At 47.7% G+C, this 22724-nt stretch overlaps 1 protein-coding gene across 4 annotated transcripts in view; it reads right to left on the bottom strand.

The window, feature by feature from the left end:
- The window catches only part of LOC119437151 (far upstream element-binding protein 1-like), a 70873-nt gene that overhangs the window by 41782 nt on the left and 6367 nt on the right, over window positions 1-22724 (bottom strand). For 3 of the 4 annotated variants that reach the window (XM_037704222.2, XM_049660324.1, XM_037704227.2), the window contains exons 3-10: window positions 16871-16912; window positions 14449-14485; window positions 14229-14296; window positions 10623-10752; window positions 9580-9730; window positions 8704-8802; window positions 1462-1509; window positions 151-507 (exon numbers count right to left, since the gene is read on the bottom strand). In XM_037704222.2, coding sequence (XP_037560150.1) covers window positions 151-507; window positions 1462-1509; window positions 8704-8802; window positions 9580-9730; window positions 10623-10752; window positions 14229-14296; window positions 14449-14485; window positions 16871-16912 — 932 coding nt within the window. The remainder of the gene's footprint in view (window positions 1-150; window positions 508-1461; window positions 1510-8703; window positions 8803-9579; window positions 9731-10622; window positions 10753-14228; window positions 14297-14448; window positions 14486-16870; window positions 16913-22724) is intronic. The other variant, XM_049660321.1, reaches the window with a different exon arrangement.

Genomic DNA, 22724 nt, shown 5'->3' with positions numbered 1-22724 from the left:
CCAACGTGAATGCTGGCAGAGATGTACGTTTTATCACATTCGTAGTGTAAACGTAGCATTACTGAGCTGCAAAGGTGCCTTGCTTCTGGATGCAAAGCCTTGCACAGCACAAGAGTTAACCTATCTCTCACAGTCACACCCTCCACTCACCAGGACACTCTGGATGAGCTCGCCAATGAACGAGGCAGCGTGGTGCACTTGGTCAGGACCGCCAGTGAGCAGACAGACGCGGTCGGGGGCATTGTCATCCTGTGGCTGCTGAAACTGGACACGAGCCCCAGTCTCCTGTTGGATGCGTTTGATCATGTCCCCTTGCTTGCCGATCACCACGCCTACTGCCTGCTTGGGCACCAGAACTTCTTGGGAAGCACCGCCCGGGCCTCCTCCACCAGGACCACCTCCTCCAGGGGGCCCACCATATTCTCCGCCGCCGCCACCGCCGCCGCCGCCACCACCGCCGCCGGGTCCACCAGGGCCTCCTCCACCACCATAGCCACGGCGCACGTTCTGAGGAACCGCCAGAATGAAATAGCCAGGACGTTTAAGGAGGGAGGCGGGTATGAAAAATAACTTTTTTGTTTCTTGGCAGAAAGGGCTGAAATTTGGCGCACACACACTGTACAATACAATAGAGAGGCAAATACACACTTCATACCATGAACATAACCAAGCTTCAAGTAAGGTACTTTTGACACACTTCAGTATCAACCTGCACAAATCAGTAACAAGGAAATTGCAGGTACCATTTGAAAATAGTTCAGCAGTCGATGCCTCATTTGCCCACATCAGTAGCAGAAAGTATACACAAAGCACATTTGCACCCACGACATCTTAATTCCATCGACATTTACACTAATGCCATCTACAAACCCTTTTCCAAAAAGCTTTTTTTTCTTTTCCTCACATTAAGATCGCAAGCTTCATGCTGTGAAGTAGAAGACACATGGTATGATACGACGCGAAAAACGGCAGCTGGATCCAAGGCGTTTTGTCATGCCGTAACCCTGGATTGGACCCATTGGCATGCGACAAAAGTAGAAGACACACCGACTCAGACGTTTGTCGTGCCAAGGCGCCGCATCAGACTTGAAAGCCAAAACGCCTCAAATCCGGCTGCCATTCTGGCGCGTCGGACGCCCAACTTTCTAGGAAAGAAAGCGGGATCATAACGAGAGCAAATGCAGTAGTCATGGCAAGAGGACCGATGTTGGGCGGAAGAAGCTGCCTTAGAAACAAGATTGATTGGGGTCGCTCAAATAAGCAATGTGGCACAGGGTTTTAGTGTGCCCCGCAATGTTGTCAGGCCTGAGCACACAGACCATGCCCTGTGACAGACAATGCTTTACCTTCCCTTGTCAGGGACCAGGGAAAGCACACCACTGATCCCTAAAGATGGAAAGGGGCACATCTGGAGGAACAATGCTCCTACGTGGAAACTATGAGAGAAAAGCTGAGACTTACTTCCAACTCCTTTTCTGTGATGAGGTCCAGCACAAGGCGCTTGGCGTACTGAAACAGTAGAAAAGAATGGCACTTTTTACTTCAGGGCCTAACTTTGGTATACACGTGGCAATGGGAGCTATTTTCACTAATAATGAACTAATTTTAAATAATTTGGTGCATGAATAGAGTCGCCGACCGTTTATTCGGACTCGACGGGAACCACCGAAAAGTCAGAATAATCGAGTACGAAAAAAAAAAATTCCCCCCAAAAAAGTACCTTTACGTCCCAGTGGTAGGAAAAAAAATATCACTGCGCGTCTGTACACATGCACTCTTACGCACGACCAGGTCCGCCTGTAAATCAGCCAGTGTCTGGCCATTGCTATAGGTAGACAAGAGCATTCTTGAGGACTGCGATAATTCCGCACTCAATGGTCGAGTTCTGGAGTCGCTGTCCACTTGCGACAGCTCCAGAACCTGACAGGATCTCATCATCCAACTCGGCGTACCTATTTCTTTCTGGGGTTTTACGTGCCAAAAACCAGTTCTGATTATGAGGCACGCCGTAGTGGAAGGCTCCGGATTAATTTTGACCACCTGAGGTTTTTTACCGCGCACTACAACGCAAGCACATTAGAGTTTTTGCATTTCGCTTCCACCGGAAGCGAAATGCGGCCGCCGCAGCCAAGATTCGATCCCGCGACCTTGTGCTCAGCAGGTTGCGCCTTAGCTGACTGAGGCACCCCGCCGGGTGAAACTCGGCGTAGGGCAGGACAGCACTGGCAAAATTAGCGAACTTAAAACCCAACAGCGGGGATATCTACCCCACTAGCATGGATGTCGTCGATAATATTGGCCTCAGGCAGGACAAATCCTGCATGGTGAAAGCAGTTGCGGATTGCGTCCAGCGTCACTGCCTTCCAGGCATCAGACAGGATGCTGTGCTGTGATGAAATTATGAAATGCTCAGGCATACGACGGTGTCGTCTTCTTTGTGGGGTTTTACGTGCCAAAGCCAGTTCTGATTATGAGTCATGCCGTAGTGGAGGGCTCCGGATTAATTTTGACCACTTGCGGTTCTTTAACGTGCACTACAACGCAAGCACGCGGGCGTAGACAGGATGCTGATGGCAGAGCGCATCCATAACATAGTTCTTGCCACGGTCCACACACAAGAGCACACGATTCGAAAGGCACGATCGGTAGGGAACCTTCAAGTTCTTAATCATGTCCTGGTCCACGGGCTACAATACAGTTATAGTATTTGGCAGCAAAAACTCTAAATCAATAGCCTTCAGGTAGTTTATGTACCCTTGGGCACAGCAGTTGTCTACGAACAGCAGCACCTTGCAGTTCTGAAGTTCGTATTTTCGGTGAAGCTTCCGTACTGCTGCGTTATCCACACCTTAAAGTTTGCCTCATACCAGACAGGCAGCAACTTAACCCCTTTAAACATCTTAGATGTTTTGACTTGCCTATAATGAGGATTGGAAGCTTCGTTTCTGACATGTTGCCTACTACAACAACTGTCGCTCCTTGCTAAGCTTTCCCCCGTGGCAAGGTTCCGCGGACAAAGCAAGCGTCTTGTCAGCCACCATCTTATAAAATAGGCCCGTCTCATCGCAGTTGAACACGTCTGCAGAGTACTGTCACAACAGTGCACACGGCTTGTCAGCGCGGTAGTTCGACACAAGGGTTTGGTAAACAGCACCACTGTCGCCACACATTCGTTTAAATGCCAGGTCGTACCTTTTTTTTTTTTTTAAGTTCCGCAGCCAGCCATCGCTGTGGCGCTCAGCCAAATGCTCAGGGTCTCTTCCAGCTTCAGATGGCTGCCATTGCAGAAATTTTTCCGCTTCTCCGCAGAAATCTTTTTCCGCTGCCTCCAGTATCTTCCCCTTGTTTTTTTATGTAGTTGGGAGACTGTTTGCTTCGATATCAAAAACTCCTAAGCAACTTTCCACCTAACCGCTTTCCACCTAACGAATAATCGATGCTTTGTTCGCCATTGTCAGAATCTGGTAATTGACATGTAGCAAGAATTACCATATTCTGATAATTGCCTCATCAACTACTACCAGAAAGGTAGCAGTTGATCAGGTTAAGTCAAGAAACAACTGGCAAAGCAAACGTTGAGCACCGCCTTCCAAGCTCACTGGCTTGGCCTGGCCTGCAGTTCGGACGTGGTAGACAGTCAATGAATACTTAACTGGCTAAATCCAAAACATGGCAACCATTACGTGCAGCCAACAAAAGCACAGGCTTCGAGATCAGCAATTGTAACTTGTAGGCGCTACATGGATTTAGACATAGCAAGCACACCCTTTCAGTGCAGGCAACCTAGCAAAATGGAAACATTGCTGTCAGCTAGTCATCGCGTTTCACCTGACCAGGCAGCCAGAGTCCGAAAAATGAAACGACGCGCTGTAGGGCGTATGAAATATCGATCGTGGTTATACATTACTTCAATGGGACGAGTGACTGTGCTGCAAAGGTGTCCGAATAAAGAAGCATGTCCAAATTTTCAGCCTCCAAATAAACGGTCGGTGACTGTAATGTGTTATGCTGATATCACATGTGAAATGATTTTTGAGCAACCTGTTATAACTTAAGTTACAATAGCTGGCATCCTCATAATTGTGAACCCCCAATTAAGCAAGCGTAGCGCAGCCTTGCCATGGCCCTTCATATTTCAAACTCTGACCACTGGCAAATCACACCGAACCAGACATATGATTACATCACATGACTGAGTCATGTGACACGCAGGAGTTGTCTGTTGCACAGATTGGCTTTGCAATAATTTACCTGCCATAGAGTTGGGAAAGCCCTTCTGTATTTTGGAGAAAAAAAAAAGGAAAACAAACCCGTCCATGAAACAAATCAAAGATTGCTACTGGCCCATGCCACAACGGGGTAGCTTTCAGAGCAGCCAGAAATGCATTGTGAGGCAGTAAAATGGACTTGAGCAGGTTGGAGCTATATGCTTCACCGCAGCTGCTCAGCAATACTATTACGCTGCTGCCAAAAATTTGCACCAGCAGCAAAGTAGAATACACGCGGTTACAGCAATATTAGCTCTCTGGTTGTGCTCTCCGCCAGCAGGTTGAGCTGCGTTAGTACACTTGCATTTACCGAACACATTAAAACTATTGCCAAATGATCAGCTTTTTTTGCTACATCTTGTTTGATTCTAACAGCCGGATATAATTCGATCAATTATGTCGCTCCATTGAGGGTCAAATTAACGGAAGTAGATTAAAAAATTTAATACGCAAAAAGCATAACCATTCGACCGTTATTAATTGTTAAATGGCAAAAGGCTGAGTGACGGCGATCGCCTGAAATTAAAGCTGATAAAACACAGCCCAAAGCTTTGTTGTCAGAATCATTGCAAGAAAGCCTTAGAGCATGGGTTCTCAAAGTGGGTTCCGCGGAACCTACGGGTTCCGCAAGCCCCTGCTCGGGGTTCCGCGAGTCACTGATAAATTTTCCCTGGTCCCGCTCCCGACAAGTGTCTAAAACGGCGAACACGAGGTGCGCTTGATCCAAAGAACCTCCATTACCCATGCCCGAGTGTCAAAAAACACATCACAGGGCGTAACAGCAACGCGCGAACTGCGCAATACATACGCAAGCAGCTTGTAGCAACCAAACCTCTGAGAACGGGCAGCGTGCCTAAGCTTTCGCACTTGAATCTCGGAGGCCGTAACTTACCGCCATGCGCCTTTCTCCTATTTGTAGATAGGGTAGGTGCCGATAGCGTGCGCACTGACCTATACGTTGAAGGGAAAAAAAAAAAAAACGCGGAGCACCGCAAGTGCGCGCCGCAGAAGAGCAAGAACGGCGTAGCGTCCAACCGAAACAAAGCGGCGCAGTCCGCATCGCCGTGGTCCTCAGCGGCAATCGTACGCGGCACGTGACTGACAGCAACGCCGAAGCGCTTCGTGCCTAATTATGCCTTTAAAGCCTTTATTCTTGCGTTTATCGCCGCGCGTAACACCGCGTTGGCGGCTAGCCGCGTGCCTCCGTAAGTGCGTAGTCGCTATCTCTGATCGCGTCGATAACCACCGCAGTTTCGTCCGCAGCGGTTGCGGCAAATAGTAGTTTCGTTTTCACTCGATGCGCGCGTCGGCTGCGTGCCTTCACAACTGCGTAGTCGCCTCCCATGGCAGCGTCGATAGCGAACGCAGTTTCGTCCGCACTTCTTGCAGCGAAAGGTAGTTTCGTTTTGACTTGGTGCGTGCGTCAGCCGCCTGCCTTCTGAACCGCAAGATCGCCGTCCATGATCGCGTCGATAGCGGCCGCGGTTTCGTCGACAGCGGTTGCGGCAAGCAGTAGTTTCGCTTTTACTCAGTGAAAAGCTGTCTAATATAAAAAGCACCGGCTACATCGCGATGGACGGACAATTTGTTGGCGAGCAGCTGAGTGGCGAAACAATAATCGGGATGTGCGCCCGTTGGTGCAAAGCGCGTCTCAGATGAAAACGCGCGCCGCGAAGGATGTCGCGAGGCCTTCGCCGCTGCTAGCGCTAATCAGTCATGAGATGAAGAGAATTTCAGCTTCCGCACTGGTCTTGTGCTAAATAGAAACAAGATTTGACGATGCATTGAGTAAATAAAAGCGTGTTGACGCAGTGCAGCATTTGTTTGTTTTCTTGATACCCTCGATAATTCGGTTAAACCGGGGGGGGGGGGGGGGGGGGGGGGGGTTCCTTGGCACTTTATGGAGCTTAGCAGGGTTCCCTGGGATGAACGTACCTGAGAACCCCTGCCTTAGAGCACCTAAAACCTGCCGGGACAGCAGTCCTCTGCCAGTGAGGTCATGTTACCTTTACTTTTTTTTTTTTTTTTTAAAGTGCCTTGCAACCCGTCATGTCCCCACCTGTCACTTCATGATTCCACTCATGCGTTCACCGTGGCTGCCACATCCAGATCAGTGGCGTTCACTTCTCTTGGTAGCCTTTTCTGTATTTCGTGCTTTTCGTACTCTTTTCTGCCCTTTGAGAGCGCAAAAATAAGTGAATAAATACAGTGTGGCTTCTTTTGACATTCAGAAATCAGTTTCTTTAATTCTAACATTCAGGGGCTGGTACTATACATTCAAACAACCTTACTTCTCATGAACATTTTAGTGCTGCACGGCAAAGGGTAATTTCCAAGGACTGCAAACTTTGCAAAATGAGCAGTGAGATCATTTGCAATGCTTGAAAAAGCCAGATTTATGTCTGGATGGGTACTATCTAACTCCCTTCATGGGGCACCAAAGGGACCCTTGGGGCGTCAGCGAAATCCTCCAGCTCATTATTATAGCACTTCGTCAACACCTCCAAGCTCTGCAATGCTGCTGGAAGGTTATGGTTAAGTGCAGAGAACACTCAGAAACTCATTGATACGATCCCGTTTCGTACAATTTTCGCCAGTGCCAACATTCACCGGTCGAGAATGCAAAAAATGACCAAATACAGTTATGCTTCATTACCTATTACAGTGTAGACCGCTTATAACGTAGTCGCCAGTCACGAATATCCGCACTATAATCAAAACTATTTTATTGCGATAATGGACACTCCAGGTGCATTTCTGCTATCGCTGTCACTGTCCGCTTACTAAATAAATTACCAAGCACGGTGTCACGCGCGCACAAGCAAACATGAACACATCTCGCTCGTTGACCGCGGAAACGAACTGTCAAAACGCTCGAGTTACGAAGCGCAGCAAGCAAATTGACCTTTGTGCTATTATGCCTCTCGCTTCAACACGACCTATAAGCGGCAAAAACACAGCGTGCAGCGGACCTTCCCTGTTGCTGATTGCTTTCAAGATAGGGCCAAGGCAATCGTATCGCCGAAGTGGATCGTTGCAGATTAGGTACGCCCTACTTCGGTCCACTGAAACTGTTCCGCATTGCTTTGCTGGCGAAAAACCTCTCCTGTTTGCACCAGTCCCAAACGCAAGTTTCGGATTCTCCGAATGCCCGTGATGCGGGCCGGCCCAATTTCCGTCCGTCTCCGCACACATCACTTTCCTTTTAAATGTGGCATATCATGATGAACTTGGTACTTCATGCTGATAGAGCAGACGTACAGAACGTTAAGACAGACGGTAGACTATTGCCTGAGCACGTGTACTGCAGCACATGGAGGAAGCTACTGTAGCTAGGCTCGAGAGTAGCCAGGCTCAACGCGCGTGTGAGGCGGCCATTTTGAAATGCCGACGGCTATATGGTAACGCAGATTTAGGGTCGTACTCGATTCTAACACACGCAATTCTTAGACCTCTTTTATTGGGAAAAAACGCGGGTTAAATTCGAGTAAATATGGTATTTGTGGCTTGAGGGGAGCGTTTGCTATCTAGGTTGACTGCCGAACTTCCAGGCACCCGCACTGTAACCGGTATTTCTTGTCCCGCAACTGCACTACAAGCGATACGTGTATACATGGAGTGCTATGGAAAAATTAATGGGAGTCTGAAAAGACCATATTATATCAAGTCCTGCACTATAAGCGGTTACGTTATAAGTGGTCTATAGACCTTTTCATCGGGCAAGGAAGAAAGGGCGCGCGGCGAGCCTTTCCTCCTCTCTGGCTTGTGCGAGCAGGCGCGGCGCGGCTTGAATGTGTTGCCAGTCGCACGCTGCGGGATGATTTCGAGGTGTTTTAGCTAGTTCTGAGTGCAATGTACGGGATGTCAGTTTTTACGAGGTCGTCGAACAACCACTGCGTAACCTTTAGGTGCAGCAGTAGCTACAGTATCTGTAAATTTCTTTCAGATATGCAAAAATGCGACGCGCATCATCAACCGCGGTGTGTTTATGTGTATACCAGCAAATCTCCTTGTGGTTTAATCGCACGCCACCATTCAAAATAATCACCACCAACCTGTAGCAATAAGCATTTTTAACTAGCTGTTTGGCAGCGTGTGCTGCATAGGAAGCGTACCCCAAGCTTTTAATAGGCAATAAACCAAACACGCCGCTGTTTACTGCTGCAGGCAGCTGCAAGTGAGTGTGATGTTGCTCTCTGGATGCAGCAGGACATCGTACAGTGAAACCTCATTACTAACACGCATCAATGAACTTTTAAATCTAAAAATCCTTTTTCATAAGACTTTGCTTGGTTAGTACTCATCTTTTCTGCATTATTTTTCAACGTATGAGCGAGGTTCTACTGTACTGCTAAATGCATGTAGAACACTTTTGAAGACTGTATTACCAGCTATACTCTGTACAATCGAGATTGGTACAAACAGCACTACTCACCTCGCATTTGCTCTTTTCGCCGGTGATGCGGAGGGGCTTGTCCATCATAGACTGCTGGGGGCCATCTTGGATCATCACCATCTTCACATTGGCTCGCTCCTGCACAGGGCACCTAAGTTTCAATCGAACTCACATTTCTCAGCACTCGTGGCTAGAGATTGACTGCATGCTGTATGACATTGGCAGTGAAGATGAAAGGTAGCACGAGGCACATCTGCAATGCTTAGTGCAGAACTTGCCATACACTACCAGTATGTTAGTGTATGTTAGTAAAAGCCACATAATGGACTCAACAAGACCTGGATTACAAAATTATACAGATGACAACCATTTCTGAGCTTAGAAGGAGTTACAAGGGTGCAGCTCGTTTCAGTTCACACTGCACAATCTGCCTTTTACAGAAGTTTAGTAGGCATTTTGCTTCTAAAATTACTGCTAAGTGCACCTCGATTTCTGGCCATGGGAGACACTTCACGTTGCTGCGCTTCTGTACCAGAACCTAACATGCTGCAGCTCACAAGCAAGTTGCAGGTCGCGGTTAAGTTTGGTAGCTGAGCAGCCTGCTTTTGCATCCATGTTTCACCTTCAGAGATGGAGCACCACAGAAGGCTCAAGTGGATGCACTTCAAGCAACCACCACACATTTAAGAGAGCACCAGTGGAGCATTTCAGCTGCACTGCACAATGTTGCAAGATGTGGGAATCCTCGAGTACCATGACCGTCCCACGCGCGGCAAACGTGTCTGATGCACGCGCCAGGCAGGGTGGGGGAGGGGATACCTTCCTTTCGCATGCATGAGAACCACCAGGTTTGGTGTGACGAGGCATAGCTCCGTTGGCATCCCCCCTTATCACGACTAAGTGGTAACATCATACCTGCAGCCCCCGGATGGTCTCGCCGCCCTTGCCGATGACCAGGCCCACCCGGGGCCCCGGCACCATGAGTTCCACTACGACGTGGCCATCGTTTAGCTGGCTTGGATCCCCTCCACGGCTTATTATTTGGTTGATCATTTCTTTCGCCTTCCTGCATACAAACACATAGACAATGACCTGCCAGTTAGCACCGTATGCCTAAATTTGTTAACACAGCTATAAGCTAGCCACAAGCAATTTATAAACTTCACAAAGCCAGCAAAAAAAAAGAAGATAAGAGTGAACACTCAGAATTGAGTTAAGTTAACAAAACATCACACCAATTGCCCTACACGCAAAAGAGATCCATTACCTTTGTAGCTCAGACAAAACAGGCATGCAAGCTGCAAATTCGCAAGTATGCATTATCACTTTGAGTGAACCTACATTTACTTACTTTAAAATGGCAAAAGCCTGATGCCATCCCCCTCCTGTTAATCACGCAATTAAACAATTTAAATTTGGCGTTTAGCATTAGCACACGAATCTATCAAAAGTGACTTATTTTATTAACCAATTCTTTCTACAGCACATGTCACTCATCACACAGCTGAAGCCATAACCACCATTTGTTGCAGTTATCCTACGATTGCCAGACAACACAGAACAAAAAAAAAAAAAGGATTGCTGTTTTAAAAGTGATGATTTCAAACAACGAAACCATGGCTATTAACAAAACTGACTGGTGCAATGTGAAATGCCCAATTTAACAGATTTAACTTTACTGGTACCATACGGTCTTGGCATGTTAACTTATCAGGTTGTCTGCCTTTTACTGCATCAAGTAACTGGGTAAGCGTAAGACACTACTTTGTGAACATTATCAACATGGCATTACTTACAGCAGCTGACCATTGAAGGCAACATTGCCACAAAAGAATACAAGTAGTTGCCCTACCACTGGTGTCTGCTACACTAAAGAAAGCAAGATTACTTTTTGCAAGCCCATAATCAATATGCTAGTGAAGTGCCTTCTCAGCAGAGCTTTCAAAAGACCAACTCACTCAATGGCATGCCGTGGTCCAGTCAGGGTGCAGGGTCGCTCTGACATAGCCCCACAATCGGGGGCCATCTGGATCTTGCACCCAGACTCCGCTTGCAGCCGGCTGATCTGCTCGCCTCCCCGACCAATGACTGCACATCAGCAACACAGTAGGCTAGCTTGACTAAGCCACAAGAACTAACACTACCACTTCAAGCGCACAGTAAAACCTAGACAGTAAGCAACATGAATGCAGTCAAAGGCCAACTGCAGTGAAGTTTCATTTTGCCCAAAATGGTTATGAGTAGTGCGTACTATAGATGCAATCTTGGCAAAGCTGCAGGGCAAGTAATTATCGAATTTTCTTATGAACACCCTTTGGGGGAAAGAAACACCACGCAGACAATGCAGGTTGTTAGCAAATGTGACGCAAATTACAGCACATCGCCAAGTCCATGCCTAAGAGCTGTGCTGGTTATCAACATTTATGGGTCTGTCATTTCAAGCGTGCAGTAACGTTAAGATTTTGTTTTCAGATTTGGCATCAGAAATGTCTACTTCTGCAAGCTTTTCGCAACTATACTCCGTTTCACACAAAGCAGGCAACAGTACAAGACTTCTCTCATCTGCGACCAAAAATATAGTGGGTCACATACGAAAGATTAGGGGCGCGATCTTGTACGCGTTCCAAAATGGAACGGAGGCGTTCCGTTCCATCGAGACGCACACGATTGGTCAATTTGAACGTCGCGGTTGAAATTGACCAATCGTGTGCGGCTCGATGGAACGGAACGCCTCCGTTCCATTTTGGAACGCGTACAAGATCGCGCCCTAGGTAAACGTTATGTAATTAACTGTATATTAAAAGGCTCATATGTTTATGTTGCTAAATATGGCATATTACATGAAAGGTGTTGAAAAAGGTTAACTTATTTACCACCAAACAAGCAGTGAAACACTGCTGCGACCAGCGGCCACAGCACATCACTAGCACTCGCAACCAAAACTACACCGCATACTGGAAGCGCAAAGGCACTCAAAGTAATACAGCATTTGAGGTAAACTTGTGTCCACTGGTTGATTTTTATATGAAGCAGTTATTCCACAGAATAACATTGCAGACCAAGAACTGAACTGAAAAACACACGGAATGAGACTTCTAAGTGCACTTCCTTGAGTAGCTTTCACAGTGCTGCCTGCTACGTATGAAACCGAGCCTAGGGATTTTAGTCCCAACGTTTTGGTTGCAGTTGGCCTTTAGACAAATGCGTCTAAAGGTGTACTTAATGAAAATAACACACACACAGTAGGAATGCTGTAAGCATTAATTGCACAGATGGCTATACATGCTATGATTACATGTACAGTCATCTTGGCAACACAAGCAGGCATACAAGGTTTAGGTATGTCTAGCAGCTTATGTCCCTTTAGTTGCAGTTTTCCTAAACCTTTTGTAACACAAAACAGGTGTTATGTTACTGCCACTGCTGTTAATGAAAAAGGTGACAAGAGAAAGTAATCCCTACCTGCCTGCTCAGAAGGCAAATTGACACCAGAGCCAGGCCAAAGCCCTTAAAGTGCCCGACACATTATTGCAGAACTACTTAAAGGGGGAGGCTACCTTCGGATACTAACTTTTTTTTTATTGAGATATCTCATTATTGAGATAGAGTCATAGCAATAGCATTAGTAGAAATACAAAATTTCATGAAGTTATCTTCAGTGATTCTCAAGTTACAGCAATATGTCAGAATGGTGCACATGGTTTTCTTATTCCAGGCCTGGAGAATTTTCAGAAGGTGCTGGAACTGAAATTCACTATGATGATTCCCAGATGGATACCTCAGGGCAAGACAGAGCCCTTTTTTTAATTACCTTACTGAAAAATTTTAACGGACCACCGAATTTAGTATTGGTGATTAGGATTTTATCAATAAAATTTTGATGAAAGATGACAAATCACAGACACAATGTATAAAAAAATGGGCTTCTCTTGTCCTCAGATACACAATTTCAATTGCTTGAATTGCGACAGAGCGGAAATTTCAATTGCTTGAAATTTCCGCGCCGTCGCCGGCATAGCGCCAAGTCCTCGTTGCACGCAGCGCGCTTTTATCCGCCGCCTTTCTCCTCGCACGTCAGGAAAGGTGTTTGCAAGTGCACAGTGGAAGACGCGATCGCACTGTCCGAGACAGATGGACGAGGGGATGTGGAAGCCGCTGTTATCAGGGCCGGTATTTTGTAGCGATGCGTTACGCTTTATTCAATGGTAGTCTTTATCTACCGCTCACAGCCGGTTGATCCCGGTGATGACGTTAGCGGACCATCGCTCTGACTACTGACCAAGCGCGAAGAGGCATTAGCATCGGAAAGGCATCGCTACAAAATACCGGCCTAGGGCACTGTACCGCTGTCGATGAGCACGAGACAGTAGGCGCACTCGTCACGTAGCTAGAAGCGTCGACGCAACCACTCTCCCGCGTAGACGAAGCAGAAGCTGCCCCATAGGAACCGTCGGTGCGATTATCGTCGGCACGCGCGCGAGCGGCGAGCTTCGCCATGCGGACGAGCTTCACAGAACGCTTCCTTGCAAGGAGCGCACGTAGCGTATCGAGTTTCACCGGGCGCATCGTGACCGACCGCACAACAATTGGCAGGCTAAACGCAACAACGGTCTCGTAAAGACGGTTGAAAATCGTCTCGTAAAGACGGTAGAAACTTGGAAAATATGCGAACGACTGCAAAGATAGACGACAGCGAGCGGAAAACACAAAGGTCGCCGGCGATGGAGGGGCCGACCAGTCGACGGCCGGACGCATTATGCAGGAAACCACTACGTCATCGCGCGCAGCAGCCAATGGGAGTCGCGGGCTCCCCCGCGTCCTTGAGGAGCGCGCGCTTCGCCTCGTCTCAGCTTCGCGTCTCAGACGCGGGAAACTTGAAAGCTCTCGCAAGCCCTCTAATCATGAGCGATTTACGCCTCTCCCGCGCTGCCGCCGCGGGTGGCGGGGAAAAAAAAGCGCAAGAATGCACTAACAAAACACCACCAAAATGGCGGCCGCTCGGTGGAGCGATGGGAGAAATGGCGTTCGCGCCAAGTAGGGGTATTTTGAGCGCTCGCTCGCCGCTCGAGGGCTGCCGCGGCTCGTTATAACTATATTTGAAATAGTTTAGCGATGAATTAGACGTTGACAGCTACAGAAATGGTAGTTTATAAGACATACTGCCCGAATATGGGATTTTCCAAAAATCTACTTTCTCGCGATTTTTAGGTTTTTAACCCCCCCCCCCCTTAAGTATTCTTTAGGCCTGACTCACTATAGTCAACCAGTTCTGGAATAGGCATCCCAATATTTTTAGCACTGAAAGAATTCTAAAAATTGTAGTACTTGGTATAGTCTTGCTGACAAATGCGAGAATGAATAACTGCAAGCCCAAAATAATGGGTTTGCTTACCACAGAAGAAGACAGGACACATGCCAATCAATGTACAAATTTTTGCATGCACAACATGCTTGTTCTGTTCCAAGAAGCGACTGCGGCTGCTAATATGTAGCAACCACAGAGCTGCTTTTAACAAAGTACCAATAACGACAGTGCAGGATGCTACACAACAAGGGTCACTCACTTAGTCCAACCATTTTGTCGGGTACACTCCACTCTTCAACAGCCGGCGCAGCGCTTGCTAGGGATCCCCTGAAATAGAAGGTCAGTTTCTGAGGCAAGAGTGCACAAAGCAGCAGCCAGATGTGTCACGCTATGCACAACATTATGTAGCTAGAAAAAAACTTCAACCTGACAGCATGAATTTGGCCTTAAGAAAAAAAATACAAAGGACAGTCTCTTACCTCTGTTGAGCCAGTGCCGCTAGCTGCGCTCCAAAGGCTGCAACACAATAGCAAAATGCTGAGCATTCCGAAACAATCACAATACACATCACTTCCTTAACCAAAATGTCTTTCTTCCAGGTATTACACTTAGCCTGACGATGCGAACACTATATGGTAAACAATATGCAAAGTGGACCACTTAACCCCTTCCGTGCCACACCACTATCCCGAATTGTGACGAAAAATGGCGAATTATTTTAAAGATAGTAGTTGCAAACATGTCTTACCTCCTCGGAAAGAAGCGATTCACTTGCGCTGTTTAACGGATCGTGCGCTGCCATCTACCAAAATCAAGACTAAGCACCAATACTAGCCAGGTACAACTTTAAAAAGCAGCGGCATTGGACCTCAATCGGTGCACACGAGCCTTCCCCAATCAGCACACTCTAGACTGACTTCATGAGCCGAAAAGCCGATGACCCCGCCGACGGAGAACATAGCAGCCCACACTTCCGAGCTGGGCCAAATCGCGTCAGCGGGACTACTACTTTAGTCGCGGAGACAACTGGCTACCGCGCTTATAGCATCTGGGCGGGGCCATTCCTGCCTTCTTCAGTTGTACCAGACTATGTAGACCTGCACCGTGTTATTAAACAGCGGTAGGCACTGTCGATATATTCTAGGCCCTGTAGCGCCGTCGCGTCGGCTCCGCCCACGTTCGCCGCCCCCGCTTGCGCGTGCGGCTGGCGGTATTTTTTTTTTTTTTTAATGGGGTGGGAGGTGCTAAAACCACGATTTCATTATAAAGCACGCGATAGTGGGGGTGCCGGATAAATTTTGACTACGTCAGGTTCTTTAATGTGCACGCAGTGCACGTTCTTGCATTTCGCCCCCATCTGGATACGGCCGAACGAGACGCTAGGCCTATCTCGCTGACCGCCACAGTGACGGCCGACAGCGCTTGCGATCTGGCCTGCAGCTCATCATAGTGCGCTTATTTTTAACAACACGATTAACGCGAGCTTAAATGAATTGGTTTTGTCGATGTCGGTGCGAATAGCAAACGAAACGTAGTACATACTTGCAAGCCAGCCGAGCCGCCTCGCTGGGACGGCCGGTTCTTGGTTTCCGTCTGCGAGACGAAATGCCGTTCGATTGTTACTCCCGATCGCGCCAGTGGTTTAGTACTGGGCGCTGCGTTACGAAACACGCGCAAATTCGAGATAATTTTTTTTTTCAACTAAGAACTATTTCACGTTAAAAACAAGCTGTAGCAGATTTCTACGTCACCGAGAGCGGCGATAGAAGCGATCGCCTCGTTGATGGGACCGGTGAGGTACCGGCCCTACGGCGACGCCGCCTGCGTAGGCCCGCGCAATCGGAGCCGTTGGCCGCGGCCGTCCGACCGCTCAAACTCTGTACTAACACTGTACATTTTATTTTGCGCTCAAGATTGACACGTTTAGGCGCCCCATCCAGACTGCAATTAACGCAGCTGTGATCGTGCTGCCTGCGTATGTGAACTTGTGGTAGGATATCTACACTGCAGGTGGCTCAATTCTTTTGAGATTAAAATAAATTTGAATGCGACGTGCTTTGTGGGGCACCTGCTCACTCGACCTACATTCAAGGCTAATCCTAATCTAGCTTTCCCACAGTGCGGCAAGAAATTGTAATGACATATTAATAACGATCCTAAGGTTATACGTTGGCTAATGCACGCCACTCAAAATAGAAGAGAAGCTTAATGGTCACGAAATGTTTTGCGCATAATGGATATCAGAATCCAACTTTCGCTTCTTACCGCGGCGGCCCATTGCTTGCGACGGTTTTCATCAACAGGAAACCTATGAAAACTTTAGCCTCTTGCGTATTTCGACGCAACTCAGCTCGTCGACATACTGCGTTTTCTTCGCTGTAAACCCCACAACCACCTGCGAAACCCAGCGGCTGCTGTGGTAGGCGCGACCCCGCGGAGTGCCTACCCTGCGAAACTTAATTCCGGCGACAGCGCCACCGCATTTTCGTGACGTTGCGCCGTGGTGTAGGTGTATAGGCTTGTCCATGACATTGCTAGAAAACGCAAAATACTGCTGACGAGCTGAGCTCATCCTTGGCAGTTCTTACCAGAAACTCGTTGAACCCAGCTCATCCAAGGCACAGAAGAGGTTAATATTCTAAGGTTGTGTGCAGCCACTAGATTTCGAGTACAAGTGCACTGCTACAATAAGGTTCCCAATGCGTGAAAATTTGCGACTTTCGAAAAAAATATGTTTATGATCCATGACTGCCATTACAAACATACATCATGCGAAAATCGAAAAAACTAGTGCACACAAAAAAGATTAAATTAGCCATGCTTTGTGTAAAGAACTGCCTCCCTTGGCATCTTGAAATGTGTTAGACACGAATGCAAAAATAGTGACCAAGGCAAACTTACGGTCATTCACGGCGGCCAGTTTCTTGGCGTCTGGTGAACCATCTTAAATAACAGAAAGGAGAGATGTTCACAAATGTGCATATATTCTGTCTAGAAAAGGGCAACTTCACAGACTACCTCAAACCCTACAAGGTGAAATACTTTGCTTTGTTGGAGCATCCATTTAAAACCCTTCCACAAGCCAAAGACCCTCAGGGCTAATAAAGGATGCACAAGCACTGCTTTTGCACTGTTTTTACACCCTCCAGTAGGAGAAAATCACTGGAGGGCTCTAGCCAGTGCACCCAGCTGGAATAAAGCAAACACTTATTTCCCTCGTCGTATTTCGGTCTGTGGTTGAAACATAACACCCACATTACCACCAGAATCAGAAATCAAAATTGAACACGGCAACTATGAAAGATTACGTTTAATATAGAGTGCTCGGAATGAATTTTGACCTACTGGGTTTTTTTTAAGTGCACACAAAGACTTTTGCATTTTGGTTTCATGAAAATGCCCCTGCAGCACCAAGAATCGAAAAGAACCTTTGTATTATACTGGCCCAGCATTCAGTGTCCGGAGTAGAGGCTTAGTGCTAATGCTGCCAACTTGTCAGCAATGCCAAATGCTTTCTACCAAAATTTTGGAGTTTTGAGGACAATTGGCAGAAAAGTCCTTTTTTATAATTGTCCTGGTGTTAGAATCAATATGTGCAATCTCACATAGGGAAAATTAATAACAGCACAAATGGGACGTGACTGAGACAAACGAAGTGCTAAATTTCAACCAATATTTTATGGTACTAGTCTATCAGCCACGTGCCACTGTTTGCGCTGTTGTTTTCTTCAGACATGTACCAACTGGCCCAAGTTGGCACTTTATTGTAAGTCACAGAAAATAGGAAAATCAAATGGCTAATAGTACAAGAATTAGCTGCAGGATCAAGAGCACAAAGGCTGGCCAGCCATTGCCAGAATTAGGTGGGCCGACCTTTTGCTTTTGCGAGATAAAACGCAGTTTTTACAACCAAAGATCTTCCAACAAGTACCACAAACCTACGTTACCTGGCTCACATTCTTGACCATGCCCACATTAGTGAACAAAAACATGCATAAAAATCAAACCACCACCATAAAAAGCAAAGGGGCCCAGAAACACTTTCAAACTAAAACATAGCATGGCCCGGACTACTAAAGGGCCCCTAAACCACCCAGAGGTCGAAATTTAGTTGTGTTGCAGTTGTGCACGAGTCTACAACGAACACGTAGCCGCGAAAATTTTTCGAAAGGGTGCCGTAATAGCGGGAGTTACACGCGTTTGATGATCGAAAAATGGCCCTCGCTCGTTTCGCTCTTTCCTTCGCTACTCTCCTCGTCGGCTGGTGTCTCCTCCTCGCCGAGTGCTTCTCGAAATGTCACGTGAGATGCGTCATCGCCAACGCGCTTCTCAAAACACTGCCAACTTCCGGTTAAGGCACGTCCACGCTAGCGACAAATATACTGACGGGAACTGGCCTCCAGTGCCGTAGAACGCTGCCGCGCGAGGGGTGTCAAAGTAGACGGCAGTTCGGCCGGCGCACCGCCCGCAGCACGATCGACGGGCCAATCGACGACCGCGAAGCTGCGCGCCTCCGCACCTTCGAAGAATACATCGACTGCAGCTTCTGTTCCAAGCAAAATAATTTCCGCTAGATAAGGCGATGCATAAATTGTACATTTTATGAAAAACGATATCCACTGTCAAACGTGAAACACGAACGAGAGCTCCGATACTTGTCGAGCTCAGCTGCAGTGCATGGCTACCGACGGCAGACGACCGAGCGGCTCGGCTGTGCTTGCATCGCAGACGACGGCGCCGCTAATATAAGCGTATTTTCTTCGTGTACAATTATTGCGAAGAGCGATAACAACGGTAAGAAAATATTGCGGCTTGTGAGCGTCGGTGATTCATTCCGAAGCGCCGTCAGCTTTAGCTTTGAAATGAACCGGAGAAGGCCTAGCGACGATATCGGCGTCGTCGAGCGATCAGCGGCGGTGAGTCTGCCGCACAAATGGGTCCCGGTCTCATCCTCTCCATCCATGGCAAGGGAATCCCACCGTTCGCGGCCAAAACCGCCGTCAACGGCGGCCCGCGAATGCCAACGGCGTGCGGCGAGTTACCGTGCCGGTAACGAGGACGGGCCGGGCCGTAGCCGCGACCACGGAGCAAGAGAAACCTTTCGGAGTGGAAACTCCACCAGTTGCGGCGACCAGAAAATGTCACAAGCCCGTGGAGTCACAAGCCCACTGGGCCTCTTCGATTATCCGTCTCCGACAGTCCCGCACTATAGTGTACTGCGAGACAAAATGTACTTTTTACAACCAAAGAACATGCTAGTGTCCCGAACGACTGAAATGAATGCATTGAAAGTGAAGCTAGAGTGACCTAGAATTGGAAAGTGTCCGGAATGAGCTTTCAAAAGTGAAGCCAAACGACTATAACGCCTCTTGGGGCGCTGCGATCCGTAGCACACACCCGCCGTGGTTCAGAGGTAGAATGCCTGCTTCCCACGCAAACAAACGGGGTTCGAATCTCGGCAAGAGAGAATGTTTTTCCCTTTTTTTTACTACTTCATGCGTTGACTGCTGCTTTATACTGCTGCTTAACACTTGCTTCCGTTGTTGTGCAATGCAACAAAAGTCAAGCGGAAGCTGAAGGAATAACAAAATAATATTTTGCAGTGAACAATAATGTTTGCAGCGCCACCTCACGGGAATTAACAAAACTACTCCAACTAAAGCATGGCCTCCGAGAACTGCACGCATACGAAACCCCGCCGACGCTTGCTTGACAGGCTCCGCTGCGACTATAGGCGACAGCGTTATTCTTCCTTAAAACTGTTGGCCACAGCGTTTTCCGTCATGTAGACAGCTGTCGCCAACAGTAGGCTGACCAAAATCGGTGCCGTGTCGGCCTAGTGTGAATTAAAGCCCCTATATTTATAAAAGTAGCGCCATTCTTAGATCTTGCCGCCACCGCGCTCACCCCGGCGCTTCCTCCTCGCCCTCTCTTAGCCGCCTCCTGTCGCCCCAGCCTCCTCCGCTCCCCCATTGGCCAATCCGTGTCACGTGGAAGTTCGCGTCGCGCTTTAGTATATTTTTTTCTTTCCAGCGCGCTGCGACTGCCATTCTCGGGCCTGTGCGACGAAAGTGCTGTACGCACAAACGGATCAAACGTGTTAGGGACAAGAACTTCGTTGTGATGGCATGCTGCTGCGCCTTAAGTTGCCGCAACCGACAAGGCGAGGGCAAAAGGCTTTTTTTTTTTTTGTTTACCATCCGGCGTGCGCAAACGCTTGCTGCACACTTGATATTTGCGCCGTCTCGCATCGTCGCGTTGCTACTTCCAAAACGGCATTATTAAGACCAGTTACTGACTGACGAAGCAAAATCGCGCCTCAAAAACGTCTCGAAGTTTTCCTCGGATTTCCTGTGGTAGCGCGTTAGCTGTCGTCTGCCACGGCAGGCCCGACGCAGGCGGCGCCACTGTCGATATCGCGCCTCGATCGCGCTGGTCGCGCCGAGCGCGATAGTGGAACGGAGGAGGAGGGAAGTGGATGGCGCTACTTTTATAAATATAGGGGCTTTAGTGTGAATGAGCCTTGAGCGCCCAGCGGAGCCTGTCAACATGGCTTCGTATGCGTACAGTTCTCGGGGGCCATGCTTTGATAGGTATAGTTTTGTTGATTCCCGTGAGGTGTCGCTGCAAAAATGCTCGTTCACTGCAAAAAAATTTATTTTGTTATTTCAACTTCCGCTTGACTTTTCGTTGCAATACATAGCAATGAAAGCAAGTGTTAAGCAGCAGTATATAAAGAATAAAAGAATCAAAGCATGAAGTATTAAGAAAAAGAGAAACACATTGTCTCTGGCCGAGATTCGAACCCTGGTCTTTTGCGTGGGAAGCAGAATTCTACCTCTGAGCCACAGCGGCGTGTGTGCTACCGATCGCAGCGCCCCAAGCGGCGTTATTGTCGTTCGGCTTCACTTTTGGAAGCTCGTTCCGGGCACTCCAATTCTAGGTCACTCTACCAAGACTGTCAGTACTGCATATGCTACGCTCATTGGCAGAAAGCGCCGTCTCGGGCAGTCCGGGACTGTCAGGCCCACTATCATGCTGGCGGCCGAGAAATAAGTTATCGCCGCTTTGGTTGTCAAGGCAACCTCGCGTGTGTTGCTCCCGTCGGCCACGTGCCGGCAACTTCTACTGAGGCATTTTTTTGACTGAGGGTACTCACGCGTCCCATCTTAAGCCCAGACCACACGTACGCTTGCGGACGCGCGCAAGGACGCGCCTAGCGAGGAATGGCGCTTTGTATCCACAAATACGCGCGCTCACTGACCTCACTCGTTCACGCCTTGGCAGAGGCCACTTCGTACTTTGTTACTGACAGTGTTTCAAAATGCTGCGATATCTATAAACGTAATTGTTAGTTTCAGAGCTGTTAGATCAGCACAAAAAGTGAAGCGCTTTGTTGCATGGTATTGATACATGCAGATTGCGTGTTTCTTGTAGACGATGCGCGCGGGTGATAACGACGAAGAATACGAACTGCTTCTTCAGTTTTACTGTTCTGTGGGGTTTTTCATAATATCGCCTGTTAATTCCTTTTGTGAAATTTATTCTCAACATATAGCACCTGTATTGGCATGTCTTGCACTTTGCAGTGCAACCATCTTTGTGTACTTGCGTTCATCGAACATTGCGAAAAAAAAAGTGTGCATGTGCTTACTGAGAATATGATTTGAAAATGAAATGTTTCGTCTCTTCTAACACGTCATGTTTATTTAAAATGTCTGCATAAACACACAGTGGCATCGTGTGCATGCTGCTCTGGCGGTACAGTTTACACGAAGCTACTCGATGCATGCAAACAACGCGTTAAAAAAATCGAAATATAGCCTCCGGGACGAGCACTCACACGGAAGCAATCTTGGAGGCCGTGTAATTTTTCTAATCACCAGAAGATAGCCTTCGAGATCAGTTTTCCTGCGGTCTCAATCTCTGCGTGTGCAATTTCGCACACCCGCTAGGTGCGCTGCGGGCCTAGGGAAGTGTGCGCGATGGTATGATGGTATACGGGTTTGTGGAGACACATCTTAGGGACATGGAGCAACCTCCCTGTAATCCTGACTATGCATGGGAATATTGCAATAGAACAGAGGGCAGCAGAAAAGGGGGTGGAATTGGTGCATTCATTCATAAAAGTATGAACTGGCAAAGGGTCAAACAGGAATGCAAGGAGCATTTATGGCTAAAAGGGAAAGTTGCAGGAGAGCAGACACTCCTTGGCTTTGTATACCTGTGGACAGGAGCAAATGCCAAAGAGGAAAACAAAGAAATGCTGGAATGCATATCAAGTGACATTAATGAGCTAGGAGAAGGGTGCGAGATTATTATACGAGGAGATACGAACGCACACATAGAAGACATGGACGGGTACACAGACTCAACAGACAACATGATGCTGGATATGTGTGAAATGCAAGACTTAGTTGTATGCAACAGTACTGAGAAGTGTGAAGGGCACATAACATGGGAGGATAGGGAGCCTTCAGTCGACGATAGATTATGCACTAATGTCACATAGGATGCACGATAGGCTAAATGTAATGAGCATAGATGAATATGGCTCCAGAAGTCTAGGTAGTGATCACAAACGTATTAAGGCGAGTTTTAGAAGGGAAATGAAAGTAGGTAGGAGGCAAGATGAACAACCAGGTGGGAAAAGCAGCTTGAAATAGCAACCCAGCAAATTGAGGAAGTAATTTCATTCTTCTTTCTGGTGTTTTACGTGCCAAAAGAGGAAGTAATTTCAGAGGATACAACAGAA

The sequence above is a fragment of the Dermacentor silvarum genome, chromosome 1 (assembly GCF_013339745.2).
Source record: "Dermacentor silvarum isolate Dsil-2018 chromosome 1, BIME_Dsil_1.4, whole genome shotgun sequence".
Lineage (NCBI taxonomy): Eukaryota > Metazoa > Arthropoda > Arachnida > Ixodida > Ixodidae > Dermacentor > Dermacentor silvarum.
This window is presented reverse-complemented; position numbering and strand designations above follow the sequence as displayed.